Genomic DNA, 22,527 nt, shown 5'->3' on the forward strand with positions numbered 1-22,527 from the left:
GTTGTGAAAACCTTAATCACATGCGTAGTCCCAGTTCATCATAAGTAACAGTTGCACAACCTAGCTTTCCAGGTCCAGTCCCTCCTCCAGTTCAGATCTGGGGCACTGTTCTTAGCCTGCTGTACCTGTTCAGTGCCCACACACACACACACACACATATCCTGCTCACACAGTTTCTCTCTGGGCAGAGGGGGGAAAAAGAATCATATATGACAGATGTCATGGCACTTAATACCCTTTTGGAAAGTGCTCAGATATCATGGTGATGAGGATAGTATAACAACCTGAATAGAATGAAATGGAGAAGGCTTCTTTCTTTATAGCTATCTGTGTAGACTCTGATTCAGTAATGTACTTAAGCAGATGCCTAACTTTTTTGACTATTCACATTCCTGAAGTTAGGCACATGCTTATTAAGTACTTTGCTGAATGAGAGGCTAAGTACCTTTCACAATCACTCATTGAAAAATCTTTGGTGAATCACAGGGTGACACTCCCAGAATTTTGCTAATATGTGCTTTTTTTTTTTCAGATCGTGGCAGAAGAGGTCTCAAAATGTGCAAAAGGTTTACTGTACCTAGTAAACTGCTGACTAGGTTATGGGTTGCTACATCACCAGCCTCATTTGACTGAAGCACATGGTACAAGCAGAGATTTGCCTGACTGGCAGAACACATAAGCCATGCATCATCTGTTTGGGCTGGTTTTGGGACAAAAGGACCTTTCACGTGCAGGGGATCTATTCTCCTTAGATGATGCTGAGATAGAAGGAAGCCTGTCAGAAGCTCTTGAGCAAATAAAAATAATTAGTTCATCTCCAGTAAGTAAGACATGCTCCCCCAATCCTTCTGCATAAGATAATGTATCATGAAAAGAAAGGTCAGAAAACAATGACTGCATAAGCAGAACACCAAAAATAGATAATAAATCTAACCTTTTAAAAACCACAAAAGTCCTAAACAAAATGTCAGATTCAAAGACTTCAGCTCTTGCATTCAGTTCTCATTCTTCTGAATTTTATTTTAAGAAAAATAATTTAAACTGATCTTGGTCACACTTCATATCAAGAGTCCATTTATAGTGTATTGAAGGTTAATAAATGATGAATAGATGTTACAGTTATGCTATGGCTACGAACGAAATAAAGAATGCATGTGCCTTGGGGCAAGAACATAAATACCATCATTTCATTTCTGAGAGGATGACACCCAGATCCGCAGCCCTTCTAAATTTTGTTCTGATGGAATTGCCCCTAACAAGAGGAGTCCCTGCATTCGTTGTTTTCTCAGCTCCATTACAGCATTTTATAAGCTTATGAAGGAGACAGAGCAGCATAAGAAATAATAGGTTGACCTGGTACTCGGCACTCTTTGTGAGGGTAGCTTAAATTCTCCATATTCTGAGCCACCAGTTCACGCCTTCAAGTGTGCTCTCTTTGCTAGCTTATCTTCTGCTCTTGTGTGGGACTCCCAGAGCAGCTGACAGATAACCTATCAGCATGGTCCAGTACTGATCTTTCATTAATCTGACCAAAAGAGAGTATGAAAACCAGCACACTGAAGGGAGTTGGATCCACAGGCTGAAGGATGGTTGTTGATTGGAGGACCTGAGACTGAATGGGAAGTGCTCACAGACACAGTCATTCCAGGGCTATAAATTGCTATCACGCAAAGACATGGACACTTTCTTCACCCACCCACTCCCTGGCAACCTTGATTTTCTTTTCTCTGAATCCATTCTGTTTTTAGCTTTTTACCTTTTCTCAATTTCACCTCTTTCTTTCTCTTTCTCTTCCGCCTGCCCTTTTCTTCTAAGTTTTCTCCCACTCCTTCTCTCACGCACCCCCTCCTCTCGTATTAGTAGCTTCTTTTAATTATTTGGTTACTTACAGCGTTGGTTATCTTATTATAGAGTCAAACTTCCCTCCCTCCCTGCCACATTGTGATGTTGCTGAATTCAGCTGCTAAGTACTGTAGGAGTTGGTAGGAGACAGACAAAGATAAGATACTCTGAAAGCATTTTAAGAAACTATTTGTTTATTGGTTTAGATCTCTCTAACTCTTCTGTACCATGGATTCATATAGGTTAAGGCAAGAAGGGACCATTAGATCATCTAGTCTGACCTCCTATATGTCATGGGTGACTGAATTTCACCTAGTTACCACTTCATTGAGTCCAATATCTCTTGTTTGACTAAAGCATAACTTGTGGTAATGCTTGAGTCAGCCCAATCCATTCCTCAATTATATTTCAGAGCAGCCTTGAGCCTGAGCCATTTTGAAAACCCTTAAATCCCCATAGTGACCACTTTTGATTGGAATATACATCAGCTTGCAGAAGAGAAATTGTCAGCTGTAACAAGACCCTAATATATTGAACTAGGAAATGTACGTGCACTTTTCTGGATGCATATATCATAGTGATTTTAAATGGATTTTGGCAACATACAAACCTCTAACTTTCAGAACTTTTGAACACACTGTTGCTTGTGGCCACAAATGCTCTAAATCATCAATTAGGGAAATCATTGTGCAGAGACAATTCTTTCCTTGGGTCATTTCTTTGACAGCAATTACTGTTGCACATTTTTCCAGAACATTATTCAAATCAGTTTAGCTCTTGACTCCGCTTATTCCTGGTATATTTCCACTAATGGCATATTATCAGCATTTGCAGATATCCCTCCTATCATAGTCCTCTGAGACAACAGGACTGAATTTGCCACTGATATTTTGTACTAAACTGCTAAACCATGCGACATCCTAAAGAACAAAGGATTTCTTGTGCTTCTAAATTCCCTAAGGCTAATTCCCACTAGAGGGCAGCAGTGCTCAGTGATATACTTCATTATTACTGTGGAGCAAGGCTTCTCACAATTTTTAAATTCAGATTTTGAGCTGCCAAGGTGTATTTATGTTGGGAGACTCCTAGAGTTGCAGAGTATTCTGCTGTACATCTTTCTATGGCCAAAAGGCAGCTAGTGAATACAAATGCAAACTTTAGTATGGATCTCTTGCTTGTTTCTGTTTCCAGCCAACACCTTACTGGCTATCTTCATATTATTCTACTTCTGTTTTAATCAAAATTTTATCTTAAAAAATAAAGCAAACTCTTTTTAACAAGAGGAGGAGAAATCTCCTGGAATTGGAAGGAGGAAAAGCCAAATTGCAGGATCAGATACATTGGCAGGGTAGGTCAACTGATCACCCCAACAGCTTAAAACGTACATCCAATGTGCTCATTTACACCAGTGTAAGTCTGGAATTACTCCACTAGATTTAATAGAGGTACTCCAGAATTATCCCTTTGTAAATGAATGTTGAATTTAGCCCAAATTCTTAAATATTTCCATGGCTAGCCGGTAAAAGTAACGTATTTTTGATGAATACTTATCTTGTGTTTGGCCTCTGTGCCTCTTTGAGGTAGAATATTATAGTTTAGCATGAGTGTTAGTTGTTGTATATACTGTGTCTGAGTCTCCATTGTAGTCATTTACACTAGTGCAAAATGGATGTTTTGGTAGCATTTTGTATCTAGTTTGCACAGATGAAAATAACCACACAGCATGCAGGGAAACAGAGAATCAGGCCTGCTGAATCAATTTCTGTTCTTAGTTACACTATGAATCTGAAATATCTCCATTTACATCTGTGAGTCTAAAGAATTGCATAACACAAGTTATTTGGATTGCTTGATGTAATTTTTTTACATTTAAATGTTTTAATATTATAGTAATATACAAATAGAAAAAATATAAACCAGGGATTTCAAGGCACATACATTCACATCTATTGAACAGGGAAGCCATAGCTTCAAAATGGGGGACTACAAAAATTCACAATCTTAATAATTTAATCCATATTTTTTTTTGTAGGAGCACAAATTATTCCTTTGTGTTAAATTACAACTTGGAATAGTTAAAGACCTATGACGTGATTAGAGTTTTGCTCTCAATATTCTACTTATTTATTGTATAGATGACATGAAGAAAATGGAGAGTTAAATTAATTTAACATCTTCTAGTTCATTTTGTGGCATTCTTTAAAGGATGACACTTCATTTGCATAATACAATTTTGTAACCCATATTTTCTTTAAACCTAGGACTACCAGACTAACGACAATGACCAAGCAGTGGTGGAAATCTGTATCACTCGAATCACCACTGCTATCAGGGAGACTGCATCCATAGAAAAACATGGAAAGGCACTTGTGGCTCTCTGGGAGTCATGTTTAGAGCACAATCTAAAACCTTCAGGAAAAGATGAGGATGCACCACATGCAAAAATTGCGTCTGATATTATGAGTTGCATTTTGCAGGTAAGCCTGGATCACAAGAAATGCCATATCACTCACAGTGTCATAGCTTAATAGCAACTGTACTTAGTTTTTCTTGGGGTGTATTGGAGTGCTCACATTTATTGAAAAAGCCAAGAATTGGATCTTCATGTTAATTTATACTATTAAATGTATATGATGTAAATTGAGGCCAAGTAAATTATTTTAGCAGCATTCTTATCTTTTGAAATTTTGTGTGTGGTGAATTTCTCAACCTTAATGTTGCATGAACACTAGACGTTTGCATCTTACATAAAAATTAAACTGTGAAGGATAGTATTGTAGCAGCAGCAGCGGCAGATGGGAAAGACAATTCATTCAAAACCCGTTATTTTCAAGGCACTTATGACTCTTTGGAAGAACAGTATCATTTGGGGCAAAGGTTGAAGAGGATCCTTTAGCTGATAGAAATGCTGCCTTTCAAGAGTGAGGATCCCATTTAAAGGCTCAGTTGTGATGCAGAGTCCAGATGCAAGATTGGAAACTAATTTATGGGCCAAATTCTGACCTTGAACACACAGCTCAGATTTTGATCCTTTATCTGCTTGGAGAATCTTTGTTCTATAAGTAGTTGTTTTTGAACAGTCATATGTTTTAACTGAAGCAGGCTCCTGATTGTTTTTCCAGTAGAGCATATAAAGGGCTGTGGGACTCATTTACATAATAGTTTCTGTGTAAACGGAAGGTCAGTATGGAAGGTCAGTATCAATGGTGGGAAAAATTACATGCCACAGGCTGGTCGTCAACATTCAGTTGCCTGCTTCAGTGAGAACACCTAGCTATGTTCAATGGTGTGAAATGTTTCTCCGGTCAGAAGTAGGGTTAAAGTCAGAACACTGGGTCCATATTTGTATATCGCTGGGGTACCACTCTCAGGAAACCAACGTTACATATTGTTATAAATCTGAGTGCTTAGTGTTAGGTACTGTTATGTTACCTCACTGTCTGCCTTTTGGTGACCTAGCATAAGCAGGCACAAGCTACAGAATAATGAGGCAGGCATGAATTCAAAGTAAGCAAAGCAGCTGAGTCTGTTTACCAGTACAGAAGGGTATAGATGAACCTCCCCTCCTGCTGCTGATGACACTGTTACCGAATGTTTTCCTCTCTAGGTGCAGAGGGGGGATGGGCAGACATACCTCTGAACAGCCTTCACTTATGGAAGAAGTTACACCCTTTGCGGGCTGTGTGAGTGTGTATCCTAAGGAACACACTCATCCAGCCTCCATACTAACTCTGCTACAACACCTACCCCTAGCCCTGGATGACCTGGAGAGAAAGGATCAGTAGAGGGCACCATAATGTCTAGAGAAGTGGTAAAGGACGTAATATCCTGAGTTCGGGGTACAGCTTCAGGACAGAGCCAGAGGCTTTGTATGAGCTGGAGCAGCAGGTCGGGTGCAGCATCCTGGGAGCAGGCTACAGAGAGAAGGCCCAGCAGCAGGCAGCCTGAGAGCCAGCAGGAAGCAGACTATTAGTCAAAGGAGACCAGCAGCAGGGGGAACGTACATGCGCAGCAGCTGCCTGCAGGAGGAGTACAGGACATGTGGAGGGCAAGAGGACACTGTGTAGGAGGCCCCAATAAGACAGAAGAACTGAGTGAGCTCTGGCAGGTGGTAGAATCTGCAGCCAGGGTTTAATTGCCCCTAGGAGGGATAGGCTGGAGAGAGTAGCCTAGGTACTAGCCCTGACAAACCTTATGGAACAGCTCCCTTTTTACCTCTCTATGACCCCTTGGGCTGAGTTATGAACTGTTGGGCTGACCTGGACATCCAACTGTTGAAGCCATTATTTATACCCTTTATTTCTGTCAACACTGGTAAAATAATCCTCAATGGTTTATTCAGAATGGGAGACTATTAATGGGGACCCATCAATGACCTTAATCTGTACAGCCTGGGTATGTTCCTCTCTGGGGAGGGATATTGCAGTAAAAATGAGGAAGTGGAAGCAGGCTGGAATGGAAGAAAGGAACCGAAATTCACTGAGAGCCTGTTACAGGAAAGGGAAGTGGAGTTGTCTGAGAAGTTTATTGTTTTAAGGGTACCTTCTATATGTGTAGTTATCCTCGGCTGGCCCATGCCGAATCTTCCCAGCACACTGTTGTTTCTTTGGCCAGTCAGTCTTCTGAGTCACCTGCTTACCCCAGCACTGATGTGTCAGCTCTACATACTGCATTTCATTGCTAAGATCCCTTCATGCAGTTCCCTTATCATTGCCAATTTGTCTTCTGCACTGACCGACTGGCAGCAATGTGCCAGGTTTGACTCAGACTTGCTCTTTAAATGAACTTCTCTACATCTTCCCAGCGAATGCTGGTTGTTGAGAATGAGGTATCTTCTAGTGTGTGTCACTCAGTCTTTCCCTGTAGTCGCTGAAGCAACAGTACTAAAGGCCTTGGTGTATTAGTGTCTACTCCAGACTACTGCTCAAATAGTTGCCAAAAGGTCCCCATTATGACATGTTGCCCTTAAAACTTCTTGAGATTAGTCATCTAGTTTGGCTCTTGGTTGGAAGTGTTGAAAGTCCAAAAGAAGCAAAAAAAGTGAAAGAAAAAAGAACCCCAAATGTGAATTCACTTCAATGAAATTGCAATTTACAATCCTCCATATGCCCAGTTCTGTTCTTTTCAGTTCCCAAACTCTGGGAACAGTTCCAAATGAATTTACAGTGAAGAAAGAAAAAAAAAATGTACCTGAAGCTCAGATAGGTGTTGGTCTTGTTGAGGAATATAATTCCTGAGATCAGCAGAATAAGTCTCCATTGTCTTAACTCTGCTTATTATTATAACATTGTCAAAATAAAGCATTGCTTATTTCCTAGATGAACTGTATTTGTTAGCGTTAAATTTATTCTATTAGTTCAGAGTACACACCGTAAGGGCCTGACTAAAAACCCACTGAATGGGAAGACACCTATTGACTTCAGTGAGCTTTGGATTTGACCTTTAGTTACATGTTAATATATTTACATGTTAGGTACAGATAATATATTTTGAGACTGGAAAAATATGTAGCAAGAGTTTGCTATACAGATAATGGTAAAGTGGTCTGTAGCTTTTTTAGTCACAATCAATAGTGGGGTGGAGGGAGGGAATGTGGAAAGGCTGTTAAGCAGTGGGAGTCCCTGGGAGGTGTTTGTCTGGCTGACTCAGCCAGAATTTCTCTGGAGCCTCTGATTAAGGCTCTGATTGGCAGGACCAAGAGCTTTGCTACTCTTTTACAGAATGTAATGAATAATGGTTAAGCTCTGGCTGTCGGTGCAGAGGAGGCTGGGACACTTCCCCACTAATAAATGACGATCAAATCCAATTTTTCTTAGAACTGGATGAGTCTTTCTGTAGATAGTTCAGACATTTATGTTAAATGACAATGCATGTTTGAAAGTCTGTGATGTGCCAAAGTTCACCATAGGGCATGGGGTAGGCAAACTCTTTGGCCTGAGGGCCACATCTGGGAATAGAAATTGTATGGCGAGCCATGAATGCTCACAAAATTGGGGTTGGGGTTTAGGAGGGGGTGAGGGCTCTGGCTGGGGGTGTGGGCTCCGAGCTGGGGCCAGAAATGAGGAGTTCAGGGTGCGGGAGGGGGCTCAGGCTGGGGTGGGAGAGTGAGGTGCAGGGGGGCGGTGAGGGCTCCAGTTGGGGTGCAGGCTCTGGGGTGGGGCTGGAGATGAGGAGTTTGGGGTGTAGGAGGGTGCTTCGGGCTGGGACTGAGGGATTTGGAGGGTGGGAAGGGGATCAGGGCTAGGGCAGGGGGTACGGGTGTGGGGAGAGGCTCAGGGGTGCAGGCTCCGGGCGGCACTTACCTCAAGCAGCTCCTGGAAGCAGCAACATGTCCCTTTTCTGGATCCTAAGTAGAGGTGTGACCAGGTGGCTCTGCACGCTGCCCCGTCCACAGGCATCTCCCCTGCAGCTCCCGTTGGCTGTGGTTTCTGGCCAATGGGAGCTGCGGGGGTGGCACTTGGGGCAGGGGCAGCATGCAGAGTGGATCCCTCTGGCTGCCCCTATGTGTAGCAGCCGGAGGGGGGACATGCTGCGGCTTCCAGGAGCCGCGTGTGCAGCCTTCGACCCTGCTCTCTGGCTGACGCACTGGAGCAGGCCAACCCCAGACCCCGCTCTCCAGTGGGAGCTTGAGGGCTGGATTAAAATGGCTGGCAGGCTGGATGTGGCCCATGGGCCATAGTTAGCCCACCCATTAGAGGGAATTATGCAATCCACCCTCCATGTGTTTGCTGTATTCATTTTTTTAACATAAAAAAATCACTCAGAATCAATTAAAAAGAAATCAAAGCTGAGAACTTCTACAAACACATTTGATGCTTTTAGAATCACAGCTACACCATGTGTTACTTTACAGGAGAAAGAACAATTTGAGTTTTTATACAATCCATGAGGGACAGTTGGAAAAGTAATGAATATCTCACACCTGGATTGAATGTTACATGTTCTGTTGATATTAGCAGCAGTTAGGTCCCCAAGGTTTGCAAACTTTGCTACATTATATTATTGAAATCTGTTTTTCATTGTCACCTGCATATTTTCATAAGTGAACAGTCATGTACAGATATTTATTAGGAGCAGCTGAAACCTTACTCTGTGCTTCCATTTGAATTAATATATTTTCTCTGGCAGCTAAGTATTTTATCATCCTTATTAGAGACAGCTTCCTCTTCTGTTCTGTTTTCATAAAAGAGCTACATCCTAGCCAAAGAGCCAGATCATATCTGAAGTGAATGGTGTTGTGGGGGTGGACATGGGTGTATAACCTGAAGGCAGAATTTGACAAAAGCCTGTCCCAGTCATAAGTAATAAGGAATTATGTGGATTTAAACATGTTGCTGTGTAAAAACTCCATTAGTTTTAAGTTTAGTGTTGCTGTGTAAAAACTCCATTAGTTTAAGTGTAAAACTCCATTAGTTTCTCAATATACACACTCTTTTGGCCAGATGCTGATGGTTCCAAAGGGTTGTCCCGGCACCTGGGAATGCTGGAGCAACATAGATACCCTGACCTCAGTCTTTTTCCCCTGGCCACAACTCTTACAAGAAAGGGGCAGTGTAGGAGTTGCTATGACACTCTATACTGCCTGAAGACTCCCCTAGCATAGGGAATCCTCATGTGGTCAGGTAAGTCTGGTTGAGGGCTGTTTTTAAGCACTTGAGCAACACAAAGCAGTCTTAAATTAGGGAATATGATTCATTGGGCCCAATCCTGTTCCCATTGGTGCTATCAGCAAAGGTCCAATTGACTTCACTGGAAGCAGAAATGGGCCAAATGGAATTATTTAGATGGAACCACAATATTTTTTTAACTGTTCACATGTATATTTTTTCACTCAAAGCTACTCCAGACTGAATCATATTCAAATTTCTTTGGAGCGTATTTATTTTTGGTTTGTTACTGTGCTTGTGTAAGAGTTTAGCACAGTGGGGCCCTGATCACTGGTTGTGGTTCCTAGATGCTAGCAAACTAACAACACATAATTAATAATAATGTCAAAGACAGTCATGTACTACAGTGTCAGAAAGATGTTCAAATGTGAAGGGAGTTTAGAGAAAAGCCACAAAAATTAGAGGATGAAGGAATAATCAAGGGAAAAGTAAAAGAAAGTATGACTCAATTCAGTCCTCAGTTACTTGGACACAAGTCTGATGGACCTCAGTGAGAGTTTATGTATGTGTACTCTAATGGAAAACATAATTTGACAGTAGATGTGTATAGATTGGCTAAACATTTACCATAGGCTGTCCTTGGTGTTTTCAAACATTTAAAGATTGCTATATCTTTTGTTAGGATCAAATTCTAGGTACACATGCAACCCACACTGACTTCATTTGAAGTTGTGCACACTTTTTGGAAGACAGAGTTTGGCCTTAAAGGAGAAATAGCAAACTTGAAATACTTGTAGATGGTTTTTAACATCATGGATAGGAGTTATTTGTGAAGGGGCTAGGGAAGGATACAAAGAAATTGTATGGAATTATAAAAGGAAAACAGAAGGGGAGTACTTGTGGCACCTTAGAGACTAACAAATTTATTAGAGCATAAGCTTTTGTGAGCTACAGCTCACTTCATCGGATGCATACAGTGGAAATATAGTGGGGAGATTTTATAAACACAGAGAACATGAGACAATGGGTGTTACCATACAGACTGTAACAAGAGTGATCAGGAAAGTGAGCTATTATTAGCAGGAGAGCGGGGGGACCTTTTGTAGTAATAATCAAGGTGGGCCATTTCCAGCAGTTAAAAAGAACAGTAGGGGGAGAAAATAAACAGGGGGAAATAGTTTTACTTTGTGTAGTGACACATCCACTCCCAGTCGGATTATCAGAAAATAATTCCAGATGATAAACTGATTAAATTAAATCTGTGAAACAGTCTCTCAAGCCTACTTGTCAAGTGTCCTTCATTTCAAGGGATGTCATTCCAATCCCAAAGTTATCTATGCGCCTCCCCCCGTAATTGGTACCCTGTTACTTTTATTGTTGAAAATTACTTACCTCAAAAATAAAGACTTATGAAACTGGGGTTGCAGAAAGAGTCATTTACACAAAAGGAATAAATCCCACAGCATTTTTGGTCTCCTACAAGAATAATTTTGTATATCCCTGATTTTGGGGCTTTGCCACATATTGCAGCCCACATTTCTGGCTTGCCAGGTTGAGAAGCCTGCACCTAAAGGAACACATGGAAGCACAATTGCTTGGGAAAAAAAACAAGACAATATAATGTACTGTAAGTAACAATCCTGCATTGGCAGAAGGTTAGAGGAGAGGGACCGCCTAATAGGTCTTCTCTCTAATTCTGTTATTCTTTGGTTGGTGAGAATATTAACCATGACATTCTTATTGATGAGTGCACTGCAATGTCAGTAATGTTCTTTAGCTCATTTGTGGTTTTTTGAATACGATCTGAGTCCTCTCCAAAGCAGTGTTCTCCTCTGAGTGCTTTCAAAACAAGAGATCCAGACTGCAAGCTCAATCATTCCAGTGTAAATCAGCTCCACTTGACTCAGTGAAGTGACTCTGGGTTTATATCAGCATAAATGATAGCAGGACTGGACCTAGATTACAAATATGTACATTGTTTCACAACTGGACATTATAGCAATGGATGCTTATATTTTGGGGAATTTGGGATTTGTCACATGTCTATATGGAGGATTAGCCTTGAATTTAGCAGTTGGTGTCCAGAAACTAGTGCAGTTGCACCAGAGCAAACCCTTCATACAGATAAGAAAAGTCACGATTTGCACTGTTGAAGATTTACCCCTGCTTGAAATCAGGGTAATCTGCATCCCCACATATTGAAGCTTTCCTTATTTGCATGAGTATAGCTGCACTGATTACTGGCTACTGACTGATGAAATTGGGGCTAATTCCCAGTATAGACAAGGCTACAGTGTACAATGAAAGAATTGAGGTGATAAGCCAGTGACTATATCACTTTTGGTACAATGACCTAAATAATTCACCTATCAACAGCATATTATACTCTACCCTCCATTTATTTCTTCTTCTGCAGGATGAAATTACTCATTCCAGAATGGATAAAATACTGTATGTCACAGCTGTCAACATTCTAGTATCATTCTTATTGTCAGTTACGTAGTATGTTTGTTACTCCAGTTGTTGAAGTAGGAAATAGGTACACTAGCACCTAGAGCTGCAGTAGTTTGACATTTCCCGACTTACTGTTTTCCCTCTTTAAAGCCTGACTTTAGTGGTGTTACCAAAGAGTAACCTTTCTCTATGTTTTATACAGTTGTTTTCTTGATCACCTGATTTCTGGTTTTCAAATTTTGTCAGCATTAAACTTGATTTTAATCCATTTTTTTCAGCTGCTTATTTTTCAGTGCCCTCTCTTTTTTTCACAGAATTACAATCAACCTCCAATAATGGCTTTAGCTGTCCCCGTGGCAGTGAAATTTCTGCAGAGGGGTAACAAGGAACTGTGCAGAAACATGTCAAGTTACCTATCCCTGGCTGCAATTACCAAAGCAGATCTGCTGGCTGATCACACAGACGCAATTGTGAAAAGTGTCCTTCAGGGTATGAATATTTTGATCATTCTGCTATGAGACTTTGGGGCCCAATCCTGCAAACCCCCCACACATGGATTTATCAGGATCAGATGCTAATACTAGATTATATGAAGAGAAAGATTTCAAGTAAAGTATATAAAGGCTTACAGTATTTGATAAGCCTTATTGATTAGAAAGCTTTATGGTAGACGGTAAGATCTTTGGGGCAGGAATTATGTCATCCTATGTATGTGTATAGACAGTGCCTAGGCCAGTGGTTCCCAAACTTGTTCAGCCGCTTGTGCCGGGAAAGCTCCTCGTGGGCCAGGCCGGTTTGTGGGCCAGACCTGCTGCGTCTGCAGGTTCGGCCGATCTTGGCTCCCAGCGGCCACAGTTCACTGCTCCAGGCCAATGGGAGCTGCTGGAAGCGGTACATCCCTCGGCCTGCGCCGCTTCCCGCAGCTCCCATTGGCCTGGAGCAGCAAACTGCGGCCACTGGGAGCTGCGATTGGCCGAACCTGCGGACGCGGCAGGTAAACAAACCAGCCTGGCCCACCAAGGGCTTTCCCTGCACAAGTGGTGGAACGAGTTTGGGAACCACTGGCCTAGGCCATTCACATGCAAATGGACTGCAAATAATAAACAGTAATATGAGACAACATTGTGCATATCAAGCCTTTATCCTTCTTGCTTATACCAATGGCAAAATTCCACTGACTTCAGTGGGAGTGAGATCAGACCCGTTCTCTGAGAGTGTCTGAGGTAAATTTTTAAAGCATTGCAATGGAGTTTTATTCCCATATGTGCTATTGTCTTTAATAAGAATTCTGTGGCTAAATTTTTGAAATTTTACTCTGTGGGTTGAAATTATTATGGTAAAGAAGCAAAATATTATTCCATATTTTTAGAGGGTAATGCGATTTAGCTGAAAGAATTCTATTTACAATAGGGCCTTATTTTCCAGATAAGGATGCTGCCAGCGAGTTACAATAGCTGGTCGAATTACTGTGGTGATGTTGTTCTAAAGATGATAGGTCTTAACCCAAGCATATACATTCTGTATATATTAAAAATCTTTGGGATCCATTTATTTTATGATATTATATGGAGAGAGAGCTAAGATGGATGGTAATTTATTCCTTAAACAGTTTGATACCAAATCATTAAGATACTTATAAACTGTGGTGAGAGTTTGCTCTTTCCTGCCTGCAGTTGGTAACCAGTACTGGCTTTCACCCATTTTACAGTGATGTTCATGAAACAACAGTGGGCCAGATCATCTCACAGAAATCTGTGAGCAGAAAGGGTCTTTGGGGACTGGTCTCCCCCTTTCCATGTGGAAGTACGGGTGCCCTCTCTCTGTCTCAGGACCATAAGAGGGGTGTGAGCTGGTAGGTTGGGCAGACAGGTACACTATATTTATTGCTCTCCCTTTCTAGCCTGGTGTGGAATCCACTTAAAAATTAAAATGGCCTAACTCTTCTGTGGAATCCATCTGTGCAGTGGAAGTTTCCCAATCCCCTCTCTTTAGAGAAATGGTTGGTGAAGGAGTTCCAGTCAGCAGCAGTACTCGATTGGATTCATACCAGGCTGCCAGGGAGCTGAAGCCGGTGAGCAGGAGATCCCAGAGTCAATATGAATGGTCCTGGCCTCTAACAAATCTCAGAGATCCAAGGGTTTAGTGGGGTGAACCCTCTATTTCATGTTACAGAAAGGCAAACCCCGCCATCTTCCCCATAATGATCTGGTGAAAGTTTCACCCATTGTAGCATTACAATTGTAGTTGGAGTAAGACTTTAAAAGACATTATTTCACAATAGGACAAAATGTTGTAAAAGAAATGAATTTACTGTTGTGTCAATGGCTATTTCTTTGTAATGTATTGCATTTCTGAGAAGACGTAGCAGGCATAATTAGCACACGCATTAGCAAGTGTTGCCAGTGCAGGATTACAAGGTGCTTGTAACATGGTCCAGGGGAAAGTCAGCACATTGAATTTTAAAGTTACTACTAAAATTAAACATGCTGCTGTTTATTGGCCTGTTTGAGATTAATATCTTTAAGCCATGTAACATTGCTGAGAAAATAAAATCCAGGGTGAAGAATATTACTGAATATTACTGACAAAATAAATGTCTGTCTGGATCAGTAAAGCCAAGACTAGTGTCATTATCATGACACTGGGAATTGGTCCTGCTTTGAGCAGGGGGTTGGACTAGATGACCTTCTGGGGTCCCTTTCAACCCTGATATTCTATGATTCTATGATTGATCATATATTAAGATTTTAGCTTGTATGCTAACATTTGGGGAAACAGTGTTATTAATAGGTTTAGAGTAGCAGCCGTGTTGGTCTGTATCTGCAAAAAGAACAGGAGTATTTGTGGCACCTTAGAGACTAACAAATTTATTAGAGCATAAGCTTTTGTGGGCTACAGCCCACTTCATCAGATACATAGCGTTATTAATAGTAAGAACCAAACTGGAACAAGAATTGGTCCTTAAGATATAATCATAGATATGGGAAAATGTTGATATTTTTAAAAGGACACAATTGATTTAATGCCGCAGTATGCTGACACCTGCTCTAGTTTTGCATTTATATAATTCCACCAGCAGATGTTGCTATGGTCATCAGAGATTAAAATTCCAAATTAAAAAAGGGAACTCTGAATTCTTGCTTTTAACACACTTTTCCTAGTTATTTGTGTTTTCATCAATAGTATTTCAATCAGGAAAGATCTGGATTTCAAAATGTTGCTAAGAACCATGATTTAAAACTAAGACAGTTTATTGCAGGGTGGGGGAAGGCTAATAAATATGGATGTGCAAAGATAAATGGACACAGAGGGTCTCTGTTCCATTCTGTTCTCAGGTGGACTGAGGCAAATCCAGAGCTATCAGTGCAGTTGCACTAGTGAAACTGAGAACAGAATTTGGCTCAATGCCTGAAAGAGTTTGGGAGCTAATGGATTTATGGACATAGTAACTACAGTGGGGAAAATGTTAGGCTGCATGACTTATTTATATATTATTAGCCATGAAAAGCTATTTAGGAAGAATGTTTAGCTAGAGTATTATGTTTAGAGCAGGAGAGCGAGTTTGTGTGTGTATGGAGGTGGGGGGTGAGAAAACCTGGATTTGTGCTGGAAATGGCCCACCTTGATTATCATGCACATTGTAAGGAGAGTGATCACTTTAGATAAGCTATTACCAGCAGGAGAGTGGGGTGGGAGGACGTATTGTTTCATGGTCTCTGTGTATATAATAAAAAGAAAAGGAGTACTTGTGGCACCTTAGAGACTAACCAATTTATTAGAGCATAAGCTTTCGTGAGCTACAGCTCACTTCGCTGTAGCTCACGAAAGCTTATGCTCTAATAAATTGGTTAGTCTCTAAGGTGCCACAAGTACTCCTTTTCTTTTTGCGAATACAGACTAACACGGCTGTTACTCTGAAACCTGTGTATATAATGTCTTCTGCAGTTTCCACAGTATGCATCCGATGAAGTGAGCTGTAGTTCACGAAAGCTTATGCTCAAATAAATTGGTTAGTCTCCAAGGTGCCACAAGTACTCCTTTTCTTTTTGCGAATACAGACTAACACGGCTGTTACTCTGAAATCTAACAGACTAACTCCATTTCCAACACATGAATGTGCACAACCTGCACTCAACACTGATAAATAGACTGTGTGATAAGGAGTTTCATGACGGGGATGGGAGAGACAGAACCCTCCCTGCTTCCATGGAATAGCAGCAAAGCTGCCTCACAGTCACTACTGCAGCTGCAGAGCCCCGTTACTGGTGCTTCTTATGGGGCAGTTTGGTCAGCTGATCCATGTTGTTGCAGATTCATGGGCCCTGACCTTGTCCCTCCCACCCCCAAGAGCTTCTTGGATGCTAGTGCGAAGAAAGCCGTGACAGGACACAGTTCATCAGTGTGCTACAGGCTCCCTAAATCCCATACTCCCACGTGCACATGGCAGAATCACACTGGTCTGCCACACCCAGAGTTTTCAAGATCCATAGAGTATTTGCTTTATGGGATATTGTTGTTTGCTAGCCAGCATCATATTACATGTTCCATATGAAGAAGACATTAAAGAATGTTAAAGTTACAAAGGGAAGCACCGAAAGCTAGGAAACAACAAAGTTACCCACAGAGCCTTAACTCTGCCTCTTGTGTAATGAATTACAATACAGCCTTGGGTTACAGGATCACATACTATATTTTCTGCAGGAGTCTGCCTCATTCAGTGCACAGATTGCATGGTGAATGAGATGGGGCTGCACCGTGTAGGCAGGGACTGTGAGGCATTCTACTTCAGGCTTGGCAGAGGGATTTCTGGCTCTCAAAAGGAGGAGGTTGAGGCAGTGAGGAAGGTACCATTTTACTCAGGGGAGGAAGAGAGCAGCAGCTGGGAGGCAGATGGGTTTCCAGTTGGAGGTGGGGAAAATCTAAGGTATGAAAATGAGCATACAGGATTCATCTGCAGCAATGGAGCATTTCCAAGATTAAATCTGGTGTGGTACCAGGTGAAAGGCTACTCCAGAACCATGGCATGTCAGACTTAGTTAGGAACAGGGCATTGGGGAAGAGATTTTCTTGCAAATTATTTTTAACTGTTCTACTATATTAATGTATAAAGTATATTTAATGGAATAAAGTATATAGAGATGGGATTTGACAGAGTTGTTGGCTTTGCAAAGCTTACTGGAAGGTCTCGAGTTCTCGTCAATGTGGAGGTGCGTTCTCTGGTCCAGAGCAGATTATTTGGGATGACATTTGACCCAGGAATCTCATAGTTTGCTCCACAGCAAAGATTGTTTGTGAATTTTATTTAATCAATGTCTGTAGTGCAACTGACTGAACATTTTTAATGCAGATACATTGTGGTGGTGGTAGAAGTTGATCTCAAAGCAATTAGATTGTAGATAGAATAAGCCATGTGAGGAGAACACCTGTCCACTAGATCAGCAGTTCTCAGCCAGGGGTCCATGGCCCACTTGGGTTCTGAGAGTCATTTCAGGGGGTCTACCACGCTGGGCCACTCAGAGCCCTGAGCCCTGGTGCCCGAAGCTTGGAGTCCCAAGCACCAGCACTCTGTGGGGCAGAAGCCGCAAGCCCCGGCAGAAGCCATCCTGCAGGGCTAAAGCACCAAGCCATCCCATTGATCCAAGGGGCAGAAGCACTGAGACCCTGCCCTGCAGGGCAAAAACTTTTGAGCTCGCCATCCAATAGGGCTCCTGAGCTGCACCCTGGGGGGCAGAAGCCCGTCACTCCCCCTGCAGCTGAAGCCCAGAGACGCCCACCGGTCATGGAGTTTTTATAGCATGTTGGGTGGGCTTTCAAAAGAAAGAGATTGAGAACCGCTGTACTAGATACCACAGTGTATGTGTGTGTGTACTAGGAGGCACAAAACTCCAAGATAAAAGGAAAATTACCTTGTCTGAAATCCATCTTATTGCTTTTGTGTTACTGCTAGGAGAAAGGATCTGGCAGTTGTATAGTGTTCAGGAATTAGTATCACAGTAATATGCAGAAATGGATACCAAAGCCTTTTTTCATCATGTGATCTAAAGAGTATGAGAAATAGATAGAAAAATCAGTTCAGGACAAGGAAGGTATGCATGACTCCAGTGACAAATAGTAATTGCTTTGAAGGAGGCTTTCTCCAAGGTTCACCGTAATTCTAATCTTACTTTTCATTGATACCAACATTTAATATAGAAGCTTCCTTGACAAATTCAGCTAATTACCTAGCATCGCTCTTCCATCACCCTCCACTTCCGCTCTGTGTCCTTCACCTGCTTCTCTGCCACTGTCAGAAGCCTTTCTTAGCTCTCTCCCTTCCTTTAGTCATGAGTCTGCTTCCCTCCCGCTGTATCCAACCTCTACCTTCATTCCCCTCTCATGCGGCTCATAGGCTTCAGTGGCTGTGCCGAGTCCACTCGTGAAAGTCATTGCCACAAAATATTATTGCAACAATGAGCTTAGTTGGGTTCAAAAAGGCTTTTGAATTTTATGCGAATAATAATTATATGCTTAGTCACACTATCAAGGGTTAAGAATCATGGGAAAGGGGGAGCCTATACAGGAAGGATGGACTCCACCTAAACCAAAATGGGACCAGATTGCTGGCACTTAATATTAAAAATGTTGTAGGGCAGTTTTTAAACTAAGGGCTGGGGGAAAGCTGACAGGTGCTGAGGAGCACGTGTTCAGACAGAGACATCCCTTAGGGGAAGATCTATTAACGGAGATTCTCTGTGTCCTAGTAAGGAGGAGAGGATGGAAGATGATAAAATACAGGTAGGGTCTGATGAGAAACAGTCAAATGAAAAAAAAGTCCCATTCAATTACATCATGTAATGTCAGACAGCAAAAAAGTGACAAGTTTTTAAAGTACTTATATACCAAGGCTAGAAGTCTAAATAATAAGATGGGTGAACTCTTGTGCCTCATTTTAAATGAGGATATTGATATAATAGGCATCACAGAAACTTGGTGGAATGAGGATAATCAATGGGACATATTAATACCAGGGTACAAAATATATTGGAGGGACAGAATAGGTCATGCTGGTGCGGCAGTGGCATTATATGTGAAAGAAAGCATAGAATCAAATGAAGTAAAAATCTTAAATGAACCAAACTGTACCATAGAATCTCTATGGATAGTAATTCCATGCTCTAATCATAAAAATATAGCAGTAGGGATATATTACCTACCACATGACCAGGATGGTGATAGTGACTCTGAAATGCTCAGGAAGATTAGAGAGGCTATTAAAATAAAAAAACTCGATAATAATGTGGGATTTCAACTATTCCCATACAGACTGGGTACATGTCACCTCAGGATGGGATGCAGAGATAAAGTTTCTTGACACCTTAAATGACTACTTCTTGGAGCAGCTAGTCCCGGAACCCAAAAGAGGAGAGGCAATTCTTGATTTAGTCCTAAGTGGAGCACAGGATCTGGTCCAAGAGGTGAATATAGCTGGACCGCTTGGTAATAGTGACCATAAATATAATTAAATTTAACATCCCTATAGGGGGGGAAACACCACAGCAGCCCAACACTGTAGCATTTAATTTCAGAAAGGGGAACTACACAAAAATGAGGAGGTTAGTGAAATAGAAATTAAAAGGTACAGCGCCAAAAGTGAAATCCCTGCAATCTGCATGGAAACTTTTTAAAGAGACCATAATAGAGGCTCAACTTAAATGTATACCCCAAATTAAAAAACATAGAGAACCAAAAAAGTGCCACCGTAGCTAAACAACAAAGTAAAAGAAGCAGTGAGAGGCAAAAAGGCATCCTTTGAAAAGTGGAAATTAAATCCTAGTGAGGAAAATAGAAAGGAGCATGAACTCTGACAAATGAAATGTAAAAATATAATTAGGAAGGCCAAAAAAGAATTTGAAAAACAGCTAGCCAAAAACTCAAAAAGAAATAGCAAAATTTTTTTAAAGTACATCAGAAACAGGAAAACTGCTAAACAACCAGTTGGGCCGCTGGACGATCGAGATGCTAAAGGAGCACTCGAGGACGATAAAACCATTGTAGAGAAACTAAATGAATTCTTTGCATCAGTCTTCACGGCTGAGGATGTGAGGGAGATTTCCCAAGCCTGAGCCATTCTTTTTAGGTGACAGATCTGAGGAACTGTCCCAGACTAAGGTGTCATTAGAGGAGGTTTTGGAACAAAGTGATAAACTAAACAGTAATAGTCACCAGGACCAGATGGTATTCACTCAAGAGTTCTGAAGGAACTTAAATGTGAAGTTGCAGAACTACTATCTGTTGTCTGTAGCCTATCATTTAAATCAGCTTCTGTACCAAATGACTGGAGGATAGCTAATGCGATGCCAATTTTTAAAAAGGGCTCCAGAGGTGATCCCAGCAATTACAGGCTGGTAAGCCTGACTTCAGTACCGGGAAAACTGATTGAAACAACAGTGAAGAACAAAATTGTCAGACACATAGATGAAGATAATTTGTTGGGGCAGAGTCAACATGGTTTTTGTAAAGGGAGATCATGCCTCACCAATCTACTAGAATTCTTTGGGGGGGTCAACAAGCATGTGGACAAGGAGGAGCCTGTGGATATAGTGTACTTAGATTTTCAGAAAGCCTTTGGCAAGGTCCCTCACCAAAGGCTCTTAAGCAAAGTAAGCAGTCATGGGATAAGAGGGAAGGTCCGCTCATGGATCAGTAACTGGTTAAAAGACCAGGGAAAAGGGTAGGAATAAATAGTCTGTTTCCAAAATGGAGAGCAGTAAATAGCGGTGTCCCCCAGGGATCTGTAATGTGACTGGTGCTGTTCAACATATTCATAAATGATCTGGAAAAAGGGGTAAACAGTGAGGTGGCAAAGTTTTCAGACTATACTGAATTACTCAAGGTAGTTAAGTCCAAAGATGACTGAGAAGAGTAACAAAGTGATGTCACAAAACTGGGCGAGAAAGTGGCAGATGAAATTCAATGTTCATAAATGCGAAGTAATGCATATTGGAAAACATAATCCCAACTATACATACAAAATGATGGGGTCTAAATTACCTGCTGTCACTCCACAAAAAAGTCTTGAAGTCATCATGGATAGTTCTCTGAAAACATTTGCTCAATGTGTAGCAGCAGTCAAAAAAGCTAACAGAATGTGAGGAGCCATTAGGAAAGGGATAGATAATAAGACAGTAGATACCATAATGCCACTATATAAACCCATGGTGTGCCTATATCTTGAATAATATGTTCGGTTCAGGTTGACCCAAGTCTAAAAAGATATATTAGAAATGGAAAAGGTACAAGAGAAAGGCAATAAAAATGATTTAAAGGTATGGAACAGCTTCCATCTGAGAAGAGATTGAAAAGACTAGGACGATTCAGGCTGGAAAAGAGACGACCAAGGGGGAATTTGATAGAGGTCTATAAAATCATAAATGGTGTGGAGAAAGTTAATAAGGAAGTGTTATTTACCCCTTCACAAAGCATAAGAACCAGGGGTCACCCAATGAAGTTAATAGGCAGCAAGTTTAAAACAAGCAAAAGAAAGTATTTCATCACACAATGCACAGTCAATCTGTGGAACTCTGCCAGGGGATTTTGCGAAGGCCAAAACTATAACTGAATTACAAAAAGAATTAGAGGATAGGTCCAGGAATAGCTATTAGCTAAGATGGTCAGTGATGCAAGCCCATGCTGTGGGTGTCCCTAAGTCTCTGACTGCCAGATGTTGGGACTGGACAATAGTATGGATCACCTGATGATTGCCCCGTTCTGTTCATTCCCTTTGAAGCATCTGGCACTGGCCACTTTTGAAAGACAGGATATGGGTCTATGGACCATTGGTCTGGCCCAGTATGGTCATTCTCATTTCGTGGGTTCAGGTACAAACGTGTAACACCCTCAGTTCATGACTTTTTGAACAAACCTAGCCAGTTTCATATAGACCTGGGTCAGTTTGTATTTACCTTGAAACCATGAGAAACTCCTACTCTTTCCCATTGTTTCATCAAAAAACTGGGTGCGATTTCATTGTTCACACTGAGTTTTGCTTTGAATTTTGGGTACAATCACATGTGGTTCTCAAAGCGAAACTTGGGGAGAAAACCCAGGTGGATCACAACTAAAGACAAGTTTCTCTGTGAACCCAAACTGCCTTATTTCCCACATTAATATGTAAATTGAGTAATAAATTATGGTTTGATCCTGAGATGTGCCAAGCACCTTCTGTTCCCATTGGATCTAATCCTGAGGTCCTTATGAAGCTGTTAGTCAATCCTCACTAATGCAAAACTTCTGTTGGTTTCAGTGGAGTCAGTTACTTTGGATTTCTAACTGAATTTTGACCTTGTGTAAACACTTCCAGAATAGGTGCCTTGACTTCAGTGTGAATGTTGGGTGTTAACAATGGCAGCATTGGGCATATGGTGGTCATCTTTTTTAGGGATTTCTCCAGACTGGACACCCCCTTTTCTGGGGGAAGCTATACAAGGACAACTTCATCTGGACACAGATTTTGTGGGGATCTGCCTCTTTAAGGACACCTTGGTCTCCTGTGAAGGGCAACTTGGTTGTCCATCCCCTTGGTTGCCTTCAGGGAAGGGATACCTAACCTGGGCAAATGTTTAGCATTAAGTCCCTGGGTACTCAT

The 22,527-nt window shown here is 41.4% G+C and overlaps 1 protein-coding gene across 16 annotated transcripts in view; it reads left to right on the forward strand.

The window, feature by feature from the left end:
• The window catches only part of VEPH1 (ventricular zone expressed PH domain containing 1), a 183,927-nt gene that overhangs the window by 13,398 nt on the left and 148,002 nt on the right, over positions 1 to 22,527 (forward strand). For all 16 annotated transcript variants that reach the window (XR_012160752.2, XM_073359583.2, XM_073359569.2 and 13 more), the window contains 3 exons: positions 533 to 820; positions 4,104 to 4,319; positions 12,218 to 12,392. Coding sequence is in view for 15 of the 16 variants with exons in the window: in XM_073359583.2 (XP_073215684.1) it covers positions 683 to 820; positions 4,104 to 4,319; positions 12,218 to 12,392 (529 nt within the window). In the remaining variant the exon portion in view is untranslated. The remainder of the gene's footprint in view (positions 1 to 532; positions 821 to 4,103; positions 4,320 to 12,217; positions 12,393 to 22,527) is intronic.

Source organism: Lepidochelys kempii, chromosome 9, assembly GCF_965140285.1.
Source record: "Lepidochelys kempii isolate rLepKem1 chromosome 9, rLepKem1.hap1, whole genome shotgun sequence".
In the NCBI taxonomy this organism is placed as follows: domain Eukaryota; kingdom Metazoa; phylum Chordata; order Testudines; family Cheloniidae; genus Lepidochelys; species Lepidochelys kempii.